The following is a 13,206-nucleotide window of genomic DNA, read 5'->3' as shown; positions in this document are numbered from 1 at the left end:
CAATGCAGAATGCCCTACAGGCTTCCATCTCTTTGCTCTGCTAAGCTGTTCGTCGGGACACGCTGCAGGCACCTGGCTCCCTGGTATGTCACTGCACCAATCAGCTGCTCGTTGGGATGCGCGGCAGGCTTCCAGCTCCTTGATGCCTCCCTGCACCGAACAGCGGTCCGGCCGGCTGGTCGTGGATCCGCTCAACTGTTTAGCAACCGCGTGTTCTACCAGTCCAGGTAAGGGGAGGAGGGCAAGGCCGTCGCTGGCCTCCTCCCAGGCATTGTCTGTGTCCCCCTCCCCCTCCCTTCAATGTCGAGCCCACAGGGCTGGACAGTGTGTGGGAATATTCCACAAGGAGGGGGCGACAGCAGAGAAAGTTGTCTTCCTGGACCCTGTCAGTCAGAATAATTTAACTGATGGGGTCTGCAACATGCTTTCCCTATGTGACAGGGTTTCAGGAATCTTCTCCAACACCAACATTCAAAAGCATAATTTTGTACTGCTTCTACTTCTAACTTTTTGCTTCTTAGAAAGCAGGGGGTGTCAAATTGCCGGCCTGTGGGCCAGTTTAGACCTGTACCAATCGGGTTTCAGGCCCGGCATTGGTCGCTCTGGTGAATGATCTCTGGAGATATTCCTCTGTCCTAGTCCTATTAGACCTCTCTGCGGCTTTCGATACCATCGACCATGGTATCCTGCTGCGGTGTCTCAGGGGATTGGGAGTGGGAGGCACAGTTTTTCAGTGGTTCTCCTCCTATCTCCTGGGACGTTCGCAGTCGGTGTTGGCAGGGGGGCAGAGGTCGACCTCAAGGTCTCTTGTTTGTGGAGTTCCTCAGGGGTCGGTCCTCTCACCTCTCCTGTTCAACATCTACATGAAACCGCTGGGTGAGATCATGCGTGGTTTTGGAGTTGGGTATCATCAGTATGCTGATAATATCCAGCTTTTCATTTCGACCCCAAACCACCCCAGTGATGCCCTCGACGTGATGTCCCATTGCCTGGAAGCGGTTCGGGTCTGGATGGGGAGGAAAAGACTTCAACTCAACCCCGACAAGACTGAGTGGCTGTGCATACCGGTATCCCATGATATTCAGAATATTCCATCTCTTTCCATGGGGGGTGAGCTATTACCCCCCGTAGATAGGGCTCGCAACTTGGGAGTCCTCCTAGATTCGCGGCTTACTTTGGAAGACCATATAGTGGCTGTGACTAGGGGGGCCTTCGCCCAGGTTCGCCTGGTGCACCAGTTGCAGCCCTATCTAGACCGGGATGCCCTGTGTATGGTCACTCATGTGCTCGTGACCTCTCGTTTGGACTACTGCAACGCTCTCTACATGGGGCTTCCCTTGAGGACCACTCGGAGGCTCCAACTGGTACAGAATGCAGCCGCGAGAGTTGTGTTGGGAGTCTCCCGATACTCCCATGTCACACCTCTGCTCCGCGAGCTGCATTGGCTGCCAGTTGTCTTCCGAGTGAGATTCAAGGTTTTGGTAATGGTTTTCAAGGCCCTACATGGCATGGGTCCGGAGTACCTCGGGGATCACCTGCTGCCGTCGTCAACTTCCCTCTGCCCTGTGCGTTCCCACAGAGAGGGTCTCCTCAGGGTGCCACTGATCAGAGAATGTTGTCTGGTGGCCCCCAGGGGGAGGGCCTTCTCTCTGGGCGCCCCGGACTTATGGAATCGGTTGCCGGTTGAGCTCCGGACGGCGCCCGACCTTCGCTCCTTCCGACGTGATCTGAAGACCTATTTATTTGAACAAGCCGGCCTGGCCTGATGGGGGATGTGTTGGGGTTTTTATTGTGGTTTTTTACATTATTATTTATTGTTTTAGCTTGGGCTTTGTATTTAATTCTTTTTTTTTAACTTTTGTACCTTGTATTTTATATGTGCCCTGTTCACCGCCCTGAGTCCTTCGGGAGAAGGGCGGTATACAAATATAGTAAACTATAACTATAACTAGTTGCATCATGCGGAGACCGCGTCCATCCCAGCTCTGGCAATGTGAAAAAAAAGTCTCGATACATCACAACACGTCACGTGACATGGCGAGTTTGACACCCATGTTATCAAGTGTCACAGGGAATGTGATAGCTTGCGTGACTATGATGGTTGTAAGTATAGATATATCATGGCATCTGAACATGTTTTCCAGGGTCTTCATTCCTATTCCATCAAATGCTAGTTTGCAGTGTATTTCTTGAGTGTTGATTTATTTTACGGTTGATAGTAGATGCTTAAAAGTCATAAACTATCACCGTATCTTCGTTTCAATTCTAACCCTCTGCGGTCTCTGCTGTCATTAGTTTGTTCTTCTTTCTATTTAATCTTAGTCACATTTTTTTCACCCTGCTCCTTGCCTTTCATTACTAGAGGCTCGAGATCTTTGCATTTTCAGCTGTTACTGTAAGGTCATCAACACAGCACTAAAGGCTGTGATTTTAGGATTTCTGCCTTCAACATCGCCATTTTTCCCCTCTCTTCTGCTCTTTATTTAATTTATTTAATTTATTTATTTAATTGAATTTCTATACCGCCCTTCTCCCGAAGGACTCAGGGCGGTGTACAGGGCAATAAAAGCACTACATACAAAAGTTAAAAGTAATATTAAATTAAGTTAAGCCCTAACAATAAATAATTAAAAATACCCCAAACCCTTAAACCAGGCCGGCCTTTTCAAATAAATAGATTTTCAGATCACGGCGGAAAGAGCAAAGGTCGGGAGCCATCCGGAGCTCAACCGGTAATTAATTCCAAAGGGCTGGTGCGCCCACAGAGAATGCTCTCCCCCTGGGGGCCGCAAGCCAACACTCTCTGATCGAGGGCACCCTGAGGAGGCCCTCTCTGTGGGAGCGCACAGGACAAAGGGAAGATGACGCCAGCAGCAGGTGCTCCTGTAAGTAATCCGGACCCATGCCATTTAGGGCTTTATAGGTCATCACCAGCACCTTGAATCTCACCCGGAGGGCAACTGGAAGCCAATGCAGCTTGCGGAGAAGAGGTGTTACATGGGAGTATCGGGAGACCCCCATCACAACTCATGCGGCCGCATTATGCACCAGCTGTAGCCTTCGAGTGGTCCTCAAGGGCAGCCCCATGTACAGAGCATTGCAGTAGTCTATACGAGAGGTCACGAGCGCATGAGTGACTGTACGCAGGGCATCCGGGTCCAGATAGGGTCTCAACTGGCGCACCAGGTGAACCTGGGCAAAAGCCCCCCTGGTCACAGCTCCTACATGGTCTTCCAAACTGAGCTGTGAGTCCAGGAGGACACCCAAGTTGCGAGCCCTATCTACGGGGGGTAACATCTCACCCCCCATGGTTAAAGATGGAATGGACCGAATTTCCCGAGATGCCGAAATGTACAACCACTCGGTCTTGTCGGGATTGAGCCGAAGCCTGTTCCTTCCCATCCAGACCGAACCGCCTCTAGGCAACGGGACATCACATCAAGGGCATCACTGGGGTGGTTTGGGGTAGAGATGAAAAGCTGGGTATCATCAGCGTACTGATGATACCCCACCCCGAAACCACGAATGATGTCACCCAGCGGCTTCATATAGATGTTGAACAGGAGAGGCGAGAGGACCGACCCCTGAGGAACTCCACAAATGAGAGGCCTCGAGGCCGACCACTGCCCTCCTGTCAGCACCGACTGCGAACATCCTAGGAGGTAGGAGGAGAATCACTGGAGAACAGTGCCCCCCACTCCCAACCCCCTGAGATGCCGCAGTAAGATACCATGGTCAATGGTATCGAAAGCCGCTGAGAGGTCTAATAGGACTAGGACAGAGGAACAACCCCTGTCCCGAGCCCGCCAGAGATCATTCACCAGCGCGACTAATGCCGTCTCTGTGCTGTACCCAGGCCTAAAGCCCGATTGGTACAGGTCCAGATAATCAGCTTCCTCCAGGAACAGAGGGAGCTGATGCGCCACCACGCTCTCAACAACCTTCGCAAGAAAGTGAAGGTTGGAGACCAGACGATAGTTATTCAAAATAGCCGGGTCCAGGGCAGGCTTCTTGAGGAGGGACCTCACCACCGCCTCCTTCAGGGCAGCAGGAAAGCTACCCTCACTCAAAGAAGCAGTTATCACTGCCTGGAGCCAGCCTCGTGTCCCCTCCCGAGCCGCATAGACCAGCCAGGAGGGGCACGGGTCCAATAAACACGTGGTGGAGCTCAGCTTCCCCATGATCCTGTCCACATCTTCCAGAGTCACAGGGTCGAACTCTTCCCAGATAACATCACCAAGACCGCTCGTGTCACCTCCGTCAGACTCTGCCCAGTCGGAGTCCAGACCGGCCTGAATCCGAGCGATTTTGTCCGCCAGATGTTGGCTAAACTCCTTGGCACGACCCAGCAAGGGCTCCTCCCTCACCTCCTGATTGAGGAGGGAGCGGGTCACCGTGAACAGGGCGACCGGGCGATTAGCTGCGGACGCGGTGAGGGCAGCAAAGTTATTAGACTTTGCCGCCCTCATCGCCGCGAGATAAGACCTTGTAGAGGACCTTAGTTGCAATCGGTCGGATTCAGACCGGCTGGATCTCCAATAGCTCTCTAGGCCCCATCTCCAACGCTTCATCTCCGGGAGCTCCACGGAAAACCATGGAGCCCACTGGGATCTGCGCCGGGTCAGGGGCTGCATGGGTACAACAGTCAAGCTTCATAAGCTAACATCTTTGTATACTGTTTTGTGATATTTGAGTTAGTCAAAGAAGTTCACCATGATTTTTGGAACTTGACACAAAAAGAAACCTAAGGATATTCCAGATGAGAATTAGATAGATAGATTAGTTAGATAACCTTTATTGTCATTTTTTTTTACTGCGGGCACAATGGCACACATTAAAAATCAAATTTAGTTGCTTGCTCTCAATGTGTAAACATGCATAACACACATTTAAACATACTATATACAGCATATGTCTAGACCTACACCTATACATATAAGTAACATATAAATATTAATCACTATCCAACTTGAATACATAACGGAAGGAGGAAGCATTAGAGTTCACAAGGTTAATACTGTATGGAACAAAGCTGTGACTGAACCTTGATGTTCTGCCTCGGATACAAAGGAAGCATCCTCCCAGAAGGTAACAAGGAAAACAGGTCATGAAGAGGATGTGTAGTGTCCCAGACAATCTTACAGACCCTGCTCAAGCAACACTTATATGCTATGTCCTGGATGGAAGGGAGGGAACTGCCAATAATCTGTTCAACCATCCTCACCACACTCTGCACCGCCTTCCTATCTGAAGCGGTGATGCTTCCAAACCAGACTGTAATGCAATATGACAGGAAGCTTTCAATCTTCCCTCTGTAGAAAGTGGTAAGGACAGGGGAAGGAAGATGTGTTTTTCTCATCAGTCACAAAGTATTATGCCATCAATCTTTTCTACCTAACAGATTCTCTAGCATGGGGAATAATGGAAGGTGTTCTCAGAACATCTTACCCTCCTTGCTGGAGTAAGGTCATCTCCAACCCTAGTTACTTTCCATAAGGGCTTAAAGTCCTGGCTCTTCCAGTTGACTTGAGGCTCCAACGGAGGGGTTTCACAGTGATTGATTAACAACAGATCCCACCCCTTCTCTTCTCTTCATACTTCCCTCTGTCCCCATCTTTTTAGCTAGCTTGATTTTTTTTATATAGTATTGTACTTATATTATTTGATTTTATACAGTTTTATATTTTAATATTGTAAGCTGCCTAGAGTTACAGTGTGTTAAGATGGGCGGCCAATAAATTTTAAAAATAAATAAAGAAAATTGCCATTATCGTTATCTGTCCTCATCCAATAAAATTCCATGTCCCAATAAAATTATGTGACTGCACAATAAAAATTTCATCTGGAAGCACTCGCAATCCTAATATTTAGAATTTAGTTCAACTTACAACATGTAGGCAATGACACCAATGCTCCACATATCAGTAGGAAAAGATACAAAATCATAGTTCACAACTTCAGGAGCAAGAAATTCTGGAGTGCCAAAGTTGACCTTAAGTTTTTCCCTTGGTTTGTATCTATAGAAACAAAACAGACAAAAATCCATGGAAAACAGTAGCAGCAAATAAGACTTTTATAGCACATAATAATACTTCAACAATTTTTCTAGCTAGGAATTATAACTTTCCTAGTAGTCACCATCAGGGGGTATTAAGGTGGGGAAGATTTCTTTAGGATTTCAAGTATCTAAGAGGGAGAATTTGATCAGGTTATTTAGCAGATGTTTTTATTGATGGGAGAAGTTGGAGGGAAGGATAACTTGGTTGATAATACCAAAGGCTGCTGAGAAGTCCAGGAGGCTCAGAATGGTTGCACCATCCTGATCCTCCCATAAGTCATAAACCAATGTTGTTTCAGTGCTGTGCTATGTTCTGAACCCAGATTGAAAAGGTCTAGAAAATTCGCTTCATCCAGGGTTCTTTGTAACTGCGAGCGAAACATGTTCTCAACAACCTTCCCTCAAAGAGAAGGTTGGAGACTGGACAAAAGTTCTCCAATACTGTTGGGCAGTGCTTTTTTTGTAAAAGAAAAAGGTGCCGGAACTCACACATGTCATACAACCTGCCTTGCCTACCCTACAAGGTTCCATCCAAAAAAGGTGCCGGAACCCCGTTCTGAGCGTTCTATGAGGAAAAAAGCCCTGCTGTTGGGTCTAAGGATGGCCTCTTGAGAAGGGCTTATGATTTAAGTTATGATGTTAAATAAGTGCCATTCGAAAGTGGTGAAGGCTTTCAGAATGAAAGGCTCACTTTGATGACTTTTACCCATGATTTTGGCCTCATTTGAACATGTCACTGTTTATTCTACCAGCCTCCTTCCCCCTCCAATAAGAACAAAAATTCACTGGCTAATTCTTTTGTTGTTTAAAAAAATGACAGAAGAAACATACAGAACTTTTCTGTGAAGATTTCAGGTCCACGTTCTGCAGTATCTAAACTAGAGCAATGTTATCCAAGGTCAGCCCTCTTCTCTTTAAACTAAAGACACTTCCCTTCTTATTTAACCTGGTTTGTCCCAAAAACATGGCATCCAACTGAAATAGATTTCAATTTGAGAAAATGAGAGCTGCTGACTATTTGATTAAAACAACATACCTTCTTGCCAGCCCAAAGTCAATAATCTTTATTTGAAATGCCGCTCGATTCACACACATGATATTCTCAGGCTGTCAGAAGAAATAAAAGTGCACATTTATGAGAAACGGTGAATGAAATGCTCTAGGATCTGGTGTTAAAAATACACCAGAGCTTAAAAATACGCATCTGGATGCTGTTGTTTTATAGCAGGTTAGGCTTTGTGGATAAATCAAACTATAATCATGTGGTATTTGAGGCTGGGAACACTCCACCAGAGCAGCAATTCCCTTGTGGTGGAATTTCTGTTTGACAGAATGCAGAAATTTGAGATAAAGAATTCATTAGTGAACTTTCAGAAAGGAAATGAAAGCACTTTGGCTGGTTTCAGGACATCAGGGAGTGTAATTTGCAGCCCATTGTGTGCTGATATTGGGGTATTTCAGAAAACATTGCTTTAATACTTTTCTGCGCAGTTGAACTTCTTAGTTTATTCTTCAACAAACCAAATATGACGGATTAACACCAGGTAAACTTGTGAACTGCGCAGAAATTAATTATTAACTAATATTAGCTATTATAGGCGATAAGAACTATTGTAGATAAAGAGCTAACTTATTCAAATACTGGTTCCATTGGTTCTGCTTCATAAATTAATGTTGGACTCAAACTTTGAAATGTTACTTACAAGTTTAGCTAGACAACAGTTTCCTTTGTGATGCCAGCCTTCAAACAATAACCCCTCCCTTGGAGTTCCTTCCCCTCCCCCCAAATTTACAAATATTTACAGAAAAATAAGTCATGAACATCTATATCACAGAAATACTCCAAAGTAAATTCTGGGCTGAATCCCCAAACCAGATAAGATACAGATTTAACCAGATTTTCACTCAGTTACACTCATAGAACTAAATATTCCAACATCTGATAAAAATACATAACTAGATAATGTAGCAAATTGGTATTTCAATTAAGCAATTTGGTAATTAAAAACGACTTTATCCAATGAAATAAGAATCAACAAAAAGGAAAAATTGATATTGTCCCTCTTTAAATCCAGACTTGGTGATTTTTGCAGAGAGGTTTGGCAGGAACAAAAATTAGATTTTTCTTTGGCCACAGGCAACTGAGTTTTTCCTAATGGTTTTAGTGTTGTAGAAGTGAAAATAGAGTGACGTTCAAGTAACATAATATGCATTTACTCTCACCAAGTTATTCAATTATTTGGGATCACATTCAGCAAGCTAAGTAGCCAAATACATGGCTCTGATTTAGAGACAACCAAGGCACTGGATGCCTAAATAAATAAATGTTTACAATGCAACAAGGCCCAATAGCTTCTCTTCCTAGAGGAAGATAACTTCAGGGACAGTTCTTGATTCAATGGAGAATATGGTTTGACATCTGCTACGGCCTCACCATCAAATGTATGCCTCGTAAATTCCCATTGTTTATAGAAAGTTGATAGAACTTTTGTCTGATACTACCACCAGCAGCAGAGTTCTTCAGGTTTTGGGGTTCTATAATTCCCCCAAAAGGGGATGCGGTGGCTCAGTGGGTTAGGAAGCTGAGCCTGTCGATCAGAAGGTCGGCAGTTTGGCGGGTCGAATCCCGAGTGCCGCGTAGCAGAGTGAGTGCCTGTTACTTGTCCCAGCTTCTGCCAACCTAGCAGTTCGAAAGCACGTAAAAATGCAAGTAGAAAAATAGGGACCACTATGGTAACAGCGTTCCATGCGCCTCTGGCATCTAGTCATGCCAGCCACATGACCACGGAGACGTCCTCGGACAAGCGCTGACTCTTCGGCTTTGAAACGGAGATGAGCACTGGCCCCTAGAAACGACTAGCACGCATGTGCGGGGGAACCTTTACCTTTACCTTTAATCTCCCAAAGGATTCGAAATGTCATTAGAACATCATTAAAAAGGCGCGCAACAAAGAATGTTCTTCCTGAATCAACTCAGGAAGTTCTAGTTCAGACTGCCCCAGGAAATGTTGATACAGTTCTACAGAGAAATTATTGGGTCCGTCATTTGTATTTCTATAACTGTCTGACTTGGTACAGCAACCAAACAGGACAAGTACAGATACCAACAAATAGTTAGGAGTGTGGAAAAAAAACAGTTGCAACCAGCCTGACTTCCATACAAAATCTGCATATACTGTGGGTCAGAAGGAGGGTTGAGAAAATATCTACAGATCCCCTCACATCCTGGACATAAATTGTTTCAACTCCTCAGGATGCCGCTGTAGGGCATTGCATGCCAAAACAACTAGACGCAGGATAGTTTATTCCCTCAGTGCCATCACTCTACTGAACACCTAATTCTCACAGAACTGTCTTACATCTAAGTATAATACCCATGTTGCATGGCTATCGTATTATGGTTGCCCTTATCATCTTCAATACTACCCGTCTTACTGGTATCATTGTTACGATTATTATTACTCTGTTGCTTTGCATGTACACTGAGAGCTTCTGCACTGGAGACAGGTCCCTTGTGGATCTAATCACATGGCCAAATAAAATATTCTGTCCTATCATTCATCTATCCATCCACTTAATCTCTTGCCTTAAGAATTTAGGCCACGATAGGAATAGTTATTTTCTTAGTATTAGCAACTATCCTTTTCCGCTGTCCGGAGAGCTACCACACCAAGAAAAGGAAGGAATACTGCAGAGCAGAGAGAAGATTCAAGTTGCCTAACATTTGAACTTCACTTTGCTTTTCAGCACTATGGCACGCTGAAAGACAGTGTAGTACAATCACAGCAAACAGGAGACAGAAAAGTTGTTCCCCAGTGCAATTGATCTTACGGCAGGATGGATCATTTTAACTGCTTTCTTGTGGCCCTTGGACCTTCTTCTAATTCACTGAAATGTGGTGGATTACTGCTAAAACAATAGTCCTCAGCCTGAGTAGATGTTCTAACCATTGCCTACAAGTTCTAAGGATAAAGGACAATCTGGGTTCTAAAATTCTATCCCCACTCCTAATATGCTTTTATTATCTGAAATTTGAGTCTATTCATGATACTCAGTGCTCCAAATCAAAAAGGGTCATCAACTGGTATCATAATACTGAATTCTAAGATGTTCAGTCTAGTATATACTTTTTTTTTGCATAGGAAGTACAACAAATGCACCGCACCTTCAGGTCCAAATGGAGAATATACATTTGATGCATGTACTGAATCCCTTCACAGATTTGTTTTATGAATAAGATGGCTTCCATCTCTGTCAAGTTGGAGTTCTCATCAAGAATCCGATCAAACAGTTCCCCTCCTTCCACACTGAAAAGAGAGACAGATAGACTTAATTCGTAATTCAGTCTGCTGAAAATTTCACATTCAAGAACAATATTCTCCAACCTGGCATGCTCCACATGTCCATACTATCTAGGATTATAAGAAAACACTGGAATTGGGAAGGCTGGTCAGAAATGTTTGTTTCCCATGTGACTATGTACATGCAGACATAGACTCTCATAAATTGGCTACGTACAAAACAAACTGCAATGAATCTTTCAGGATTTGGTTATTACCTGATGTAGAATATACTTTTTGATCGTAATTCCAAAACAAACTGTCAACAGCTTTATTTTTATTGAAGGTGGAGTATTTCAAGGAGTGAATGTCAAGAGATTTGCAATAAGCTAAATGTACAGTTTTCAGTGAGTAAACAATTACTGGAGATCATAGATGTGCAGAAATCTAAGTATGGCATTTATTCTCCAAATGGTGAGGTCTACCTTAGAACTCTTCAGGCAGAGAGAGAGAGAGAGAGAGTTTAAGAACAGTATGATCCTCTAGTGCACTATATACTGATAGTGCACTAGAGGATCATACTACTGATATACTTCAGTAGTAAAGCACATGCTTTACATGCAAAAGTTGAATCCCTGATATATCTAAGCACCTTTCACTGAAAATGTTGCCAATCTAGTTCATACTTCCAACATCACCCTCCCCTTGTCAGGTTGCATGTAAAAATTCAAACACCCCAATCAAATTGTAGTGTTTCAAAACATCCATATTCAAACAGAAGTGGATCCAACCTCTACATGGTTTCCAATTTTGAATCTGTAAATACCTGCACTGAATAGCAATAAGCAATAGCACTTAAACTTATATACCGCTTCACACTGCTTTATAGCCCGCTGTGAGCAGTTTATAGAGTCAGCATATTGCCCCCAACAGTCTGGGCCCTCATTTTACCGACCTCAGAAGGATGGAAGGCTGAGTCAACCTTGAGCTGGTGAGACTCAGACTGCTGAATTGCTGGCAGCCAGCAATCAGCAGAAGTAGCCTGCAGTTCTGCATTCTAATCACTGCACCACCGCGACTCAGAAGTAGTAAGTATGGATAATATTGATCCTAATAAAAAAATTGCCTAAGTGTGAATGTAGAATATTTTTTTTTCTTTCCAAAACTTAACTTCTGTTCTGTCACTATGTAATCTCTATAAACCTGTTCCAGGTTAAGTATATTAGAGGAAAGTGGAAGATATACTGTAGGATGGAACTGAATAAGCTGTGTAAACTATAGATGTTGTCTACATTCTCTATACACCCATAAAAGATAACAACAGTTGCTGTGTTTAGCACATTGTTGACTGAATGGAGAATGAGGAGAATCTCATTAATTGCTTTGGCTGCAGACATAGTTAAGAAAGAAAAGCAGAACAAACATCTAATTGATACATACTATTCCATAATAAGGACAAGATCATTTTTTGATTCAAAAGCATCATACAGCTTAATGATGTTCATGTGGGTCAATTGATTCATTATAGTAATCTCATTTTTCACTTCATCCTGCAAAGAAAAAAAAGAAAGAATATTGTTACATTTGAGGAGAATGTAGCAAAAATCTTAATGCCATCTTTAGTATTGTTGATTTTCCTGTCTCCATATATTAGTTAAACTCTTAAAGCTCCCTTTTCCAATGTAATGACATCCCAAAGTGCTGAACCTCAGCTGGTGGAAATATGCACCCCCGATATTCGAGTGGCAACAAAATTTATACTTTGCCCAAGTCTAAGAATTCAAGAGCAACTGCATTTGAAGAAGAAGCCATGACTATCATTCTTTAGGTCTCTATTCAGATAGGCATTGCCTCTGCTTTGTCTGCTAAGCTAGATGGACTTTGAACTACTAAGGCATCTTTCTAAAAAAAAGAAAGAAAGAAACCTGCTTTATATTGTTGATCAAGTGAACTGTCTATAATGGTTAAACTAGCAAGCTGAACACTGATGCTGTTCCAGAACAAGATCAGAGAAAGCAGTTGAGGTGTGGAAGGATGAGGAAAAAAATATCTTAAGGTCTTTACATGAAAGAGTAGGAGAGAAAGGTATAAGAATTAAATCCTGGGTCTTGCTTGCTTAAAGAGATTGTTATGTACTGGGCTTGTGGTACCTTACCACGTGCGTTGCTGGAGAACTAACGGTTCTCCAGCAACCCAGACAGGACGTCTCCGGTCCTGCAATTGGTCAACTTTGGGAGGCAAGCATGGGTTTAATCCGATTGGTTGCTACCAGAGGGTCTGGCTATATATTGTGGTGGGGTGCACCCAAGTTCTTAGTACAGTTCCAGCTTAATAAAATAATGAGTTTCTCTGTACTCAACCGCGTGTCTTCATTCCTGCTCATCAGAGCCCATGACATAATAGAGATGATGATGATGAGGGAGAGAGAGAGAGAGAGAGAGAGAGAGAGAGAGAGAGAGAGAGAGAGAGAGAGAGAGAGAGAGAGAGAGAGAGAGAGAGAGAGAGAGAGAGAGAGAGAGAGAGAGAGAGAGAGAGAGAGAGAGAGAGAGAGAGAGAGAGAGATATTCTGTGTTTTGCAGCAGGCTGATCTCCAGAGCATATGCAGTTTCTTTTTTGTCTAAAATGCGATGACATATCTAGGAGAAGAATCAATCTTTTGGGCTTCTGTTATTCCCTAGTTCCTAAGAATAGGATTAAGTTTCCAGAATAATGGAGAATTACAATTTGGGCTGACCTAAGTTCTGATAGTCTCTTTCAGCTTGAATTAACTCCTAGAAATCTCATGGGGACATTTGTTTTTGTTTTTTTCTTGACAACAATGTAGATTTGGCTTGCCATTGCTGCTAAGTTTTTGTTTTTTACTACTTA

At 43.6% G+C, this 13,206-nt stretch overlaps 1 protein-coding gene across 1 annotated transcript in view; it reads right to left on the bottom strand.

Moving 5' to 3' along the window:
• Positions 1–13,206, bottom strand: part of MYLK4 (myosin light chain kinase family member 4) — a gene marked incomplete at its 5' end in the record, with an annotated part of 45,634 nt that overhangs the window by 8,688 nt on the left and 23,740 nt on the right. Inside the window, 4 exons of the mRNA XM_081325581.1 lie at positions 5,889–6,017; positions 7,095–7,165; positions 10,224–10,365; positions 11,779–11,888. Coding sequence (XP_081181707.1) covers positions 5,889–6,017; positions 7,095–7,165; positions 10,224–10,365; positions 11,779–11,888 — 452 coding nt within the window. The remainder of the gene's footprint in view (positions 1–5,888; positions 6,018–7,094; positions 7,166–10,223; positions 10,366–11,778; positions 11,889–13,206) is intronic.

This window comes from Vipera berus, assembly GCF_964194415.1.
Source record: "Vipera berus genome assembly, chromosome: 3".
Lineage (NCBI taxonomy): Eukaryota > Metazoa > Chordata > Lepidosauria > Squamata > Viperidae > Vipera > Vipera berus.
This window is presented reverse-complemented; position numbering and strand designations above follow the sequence as displayed.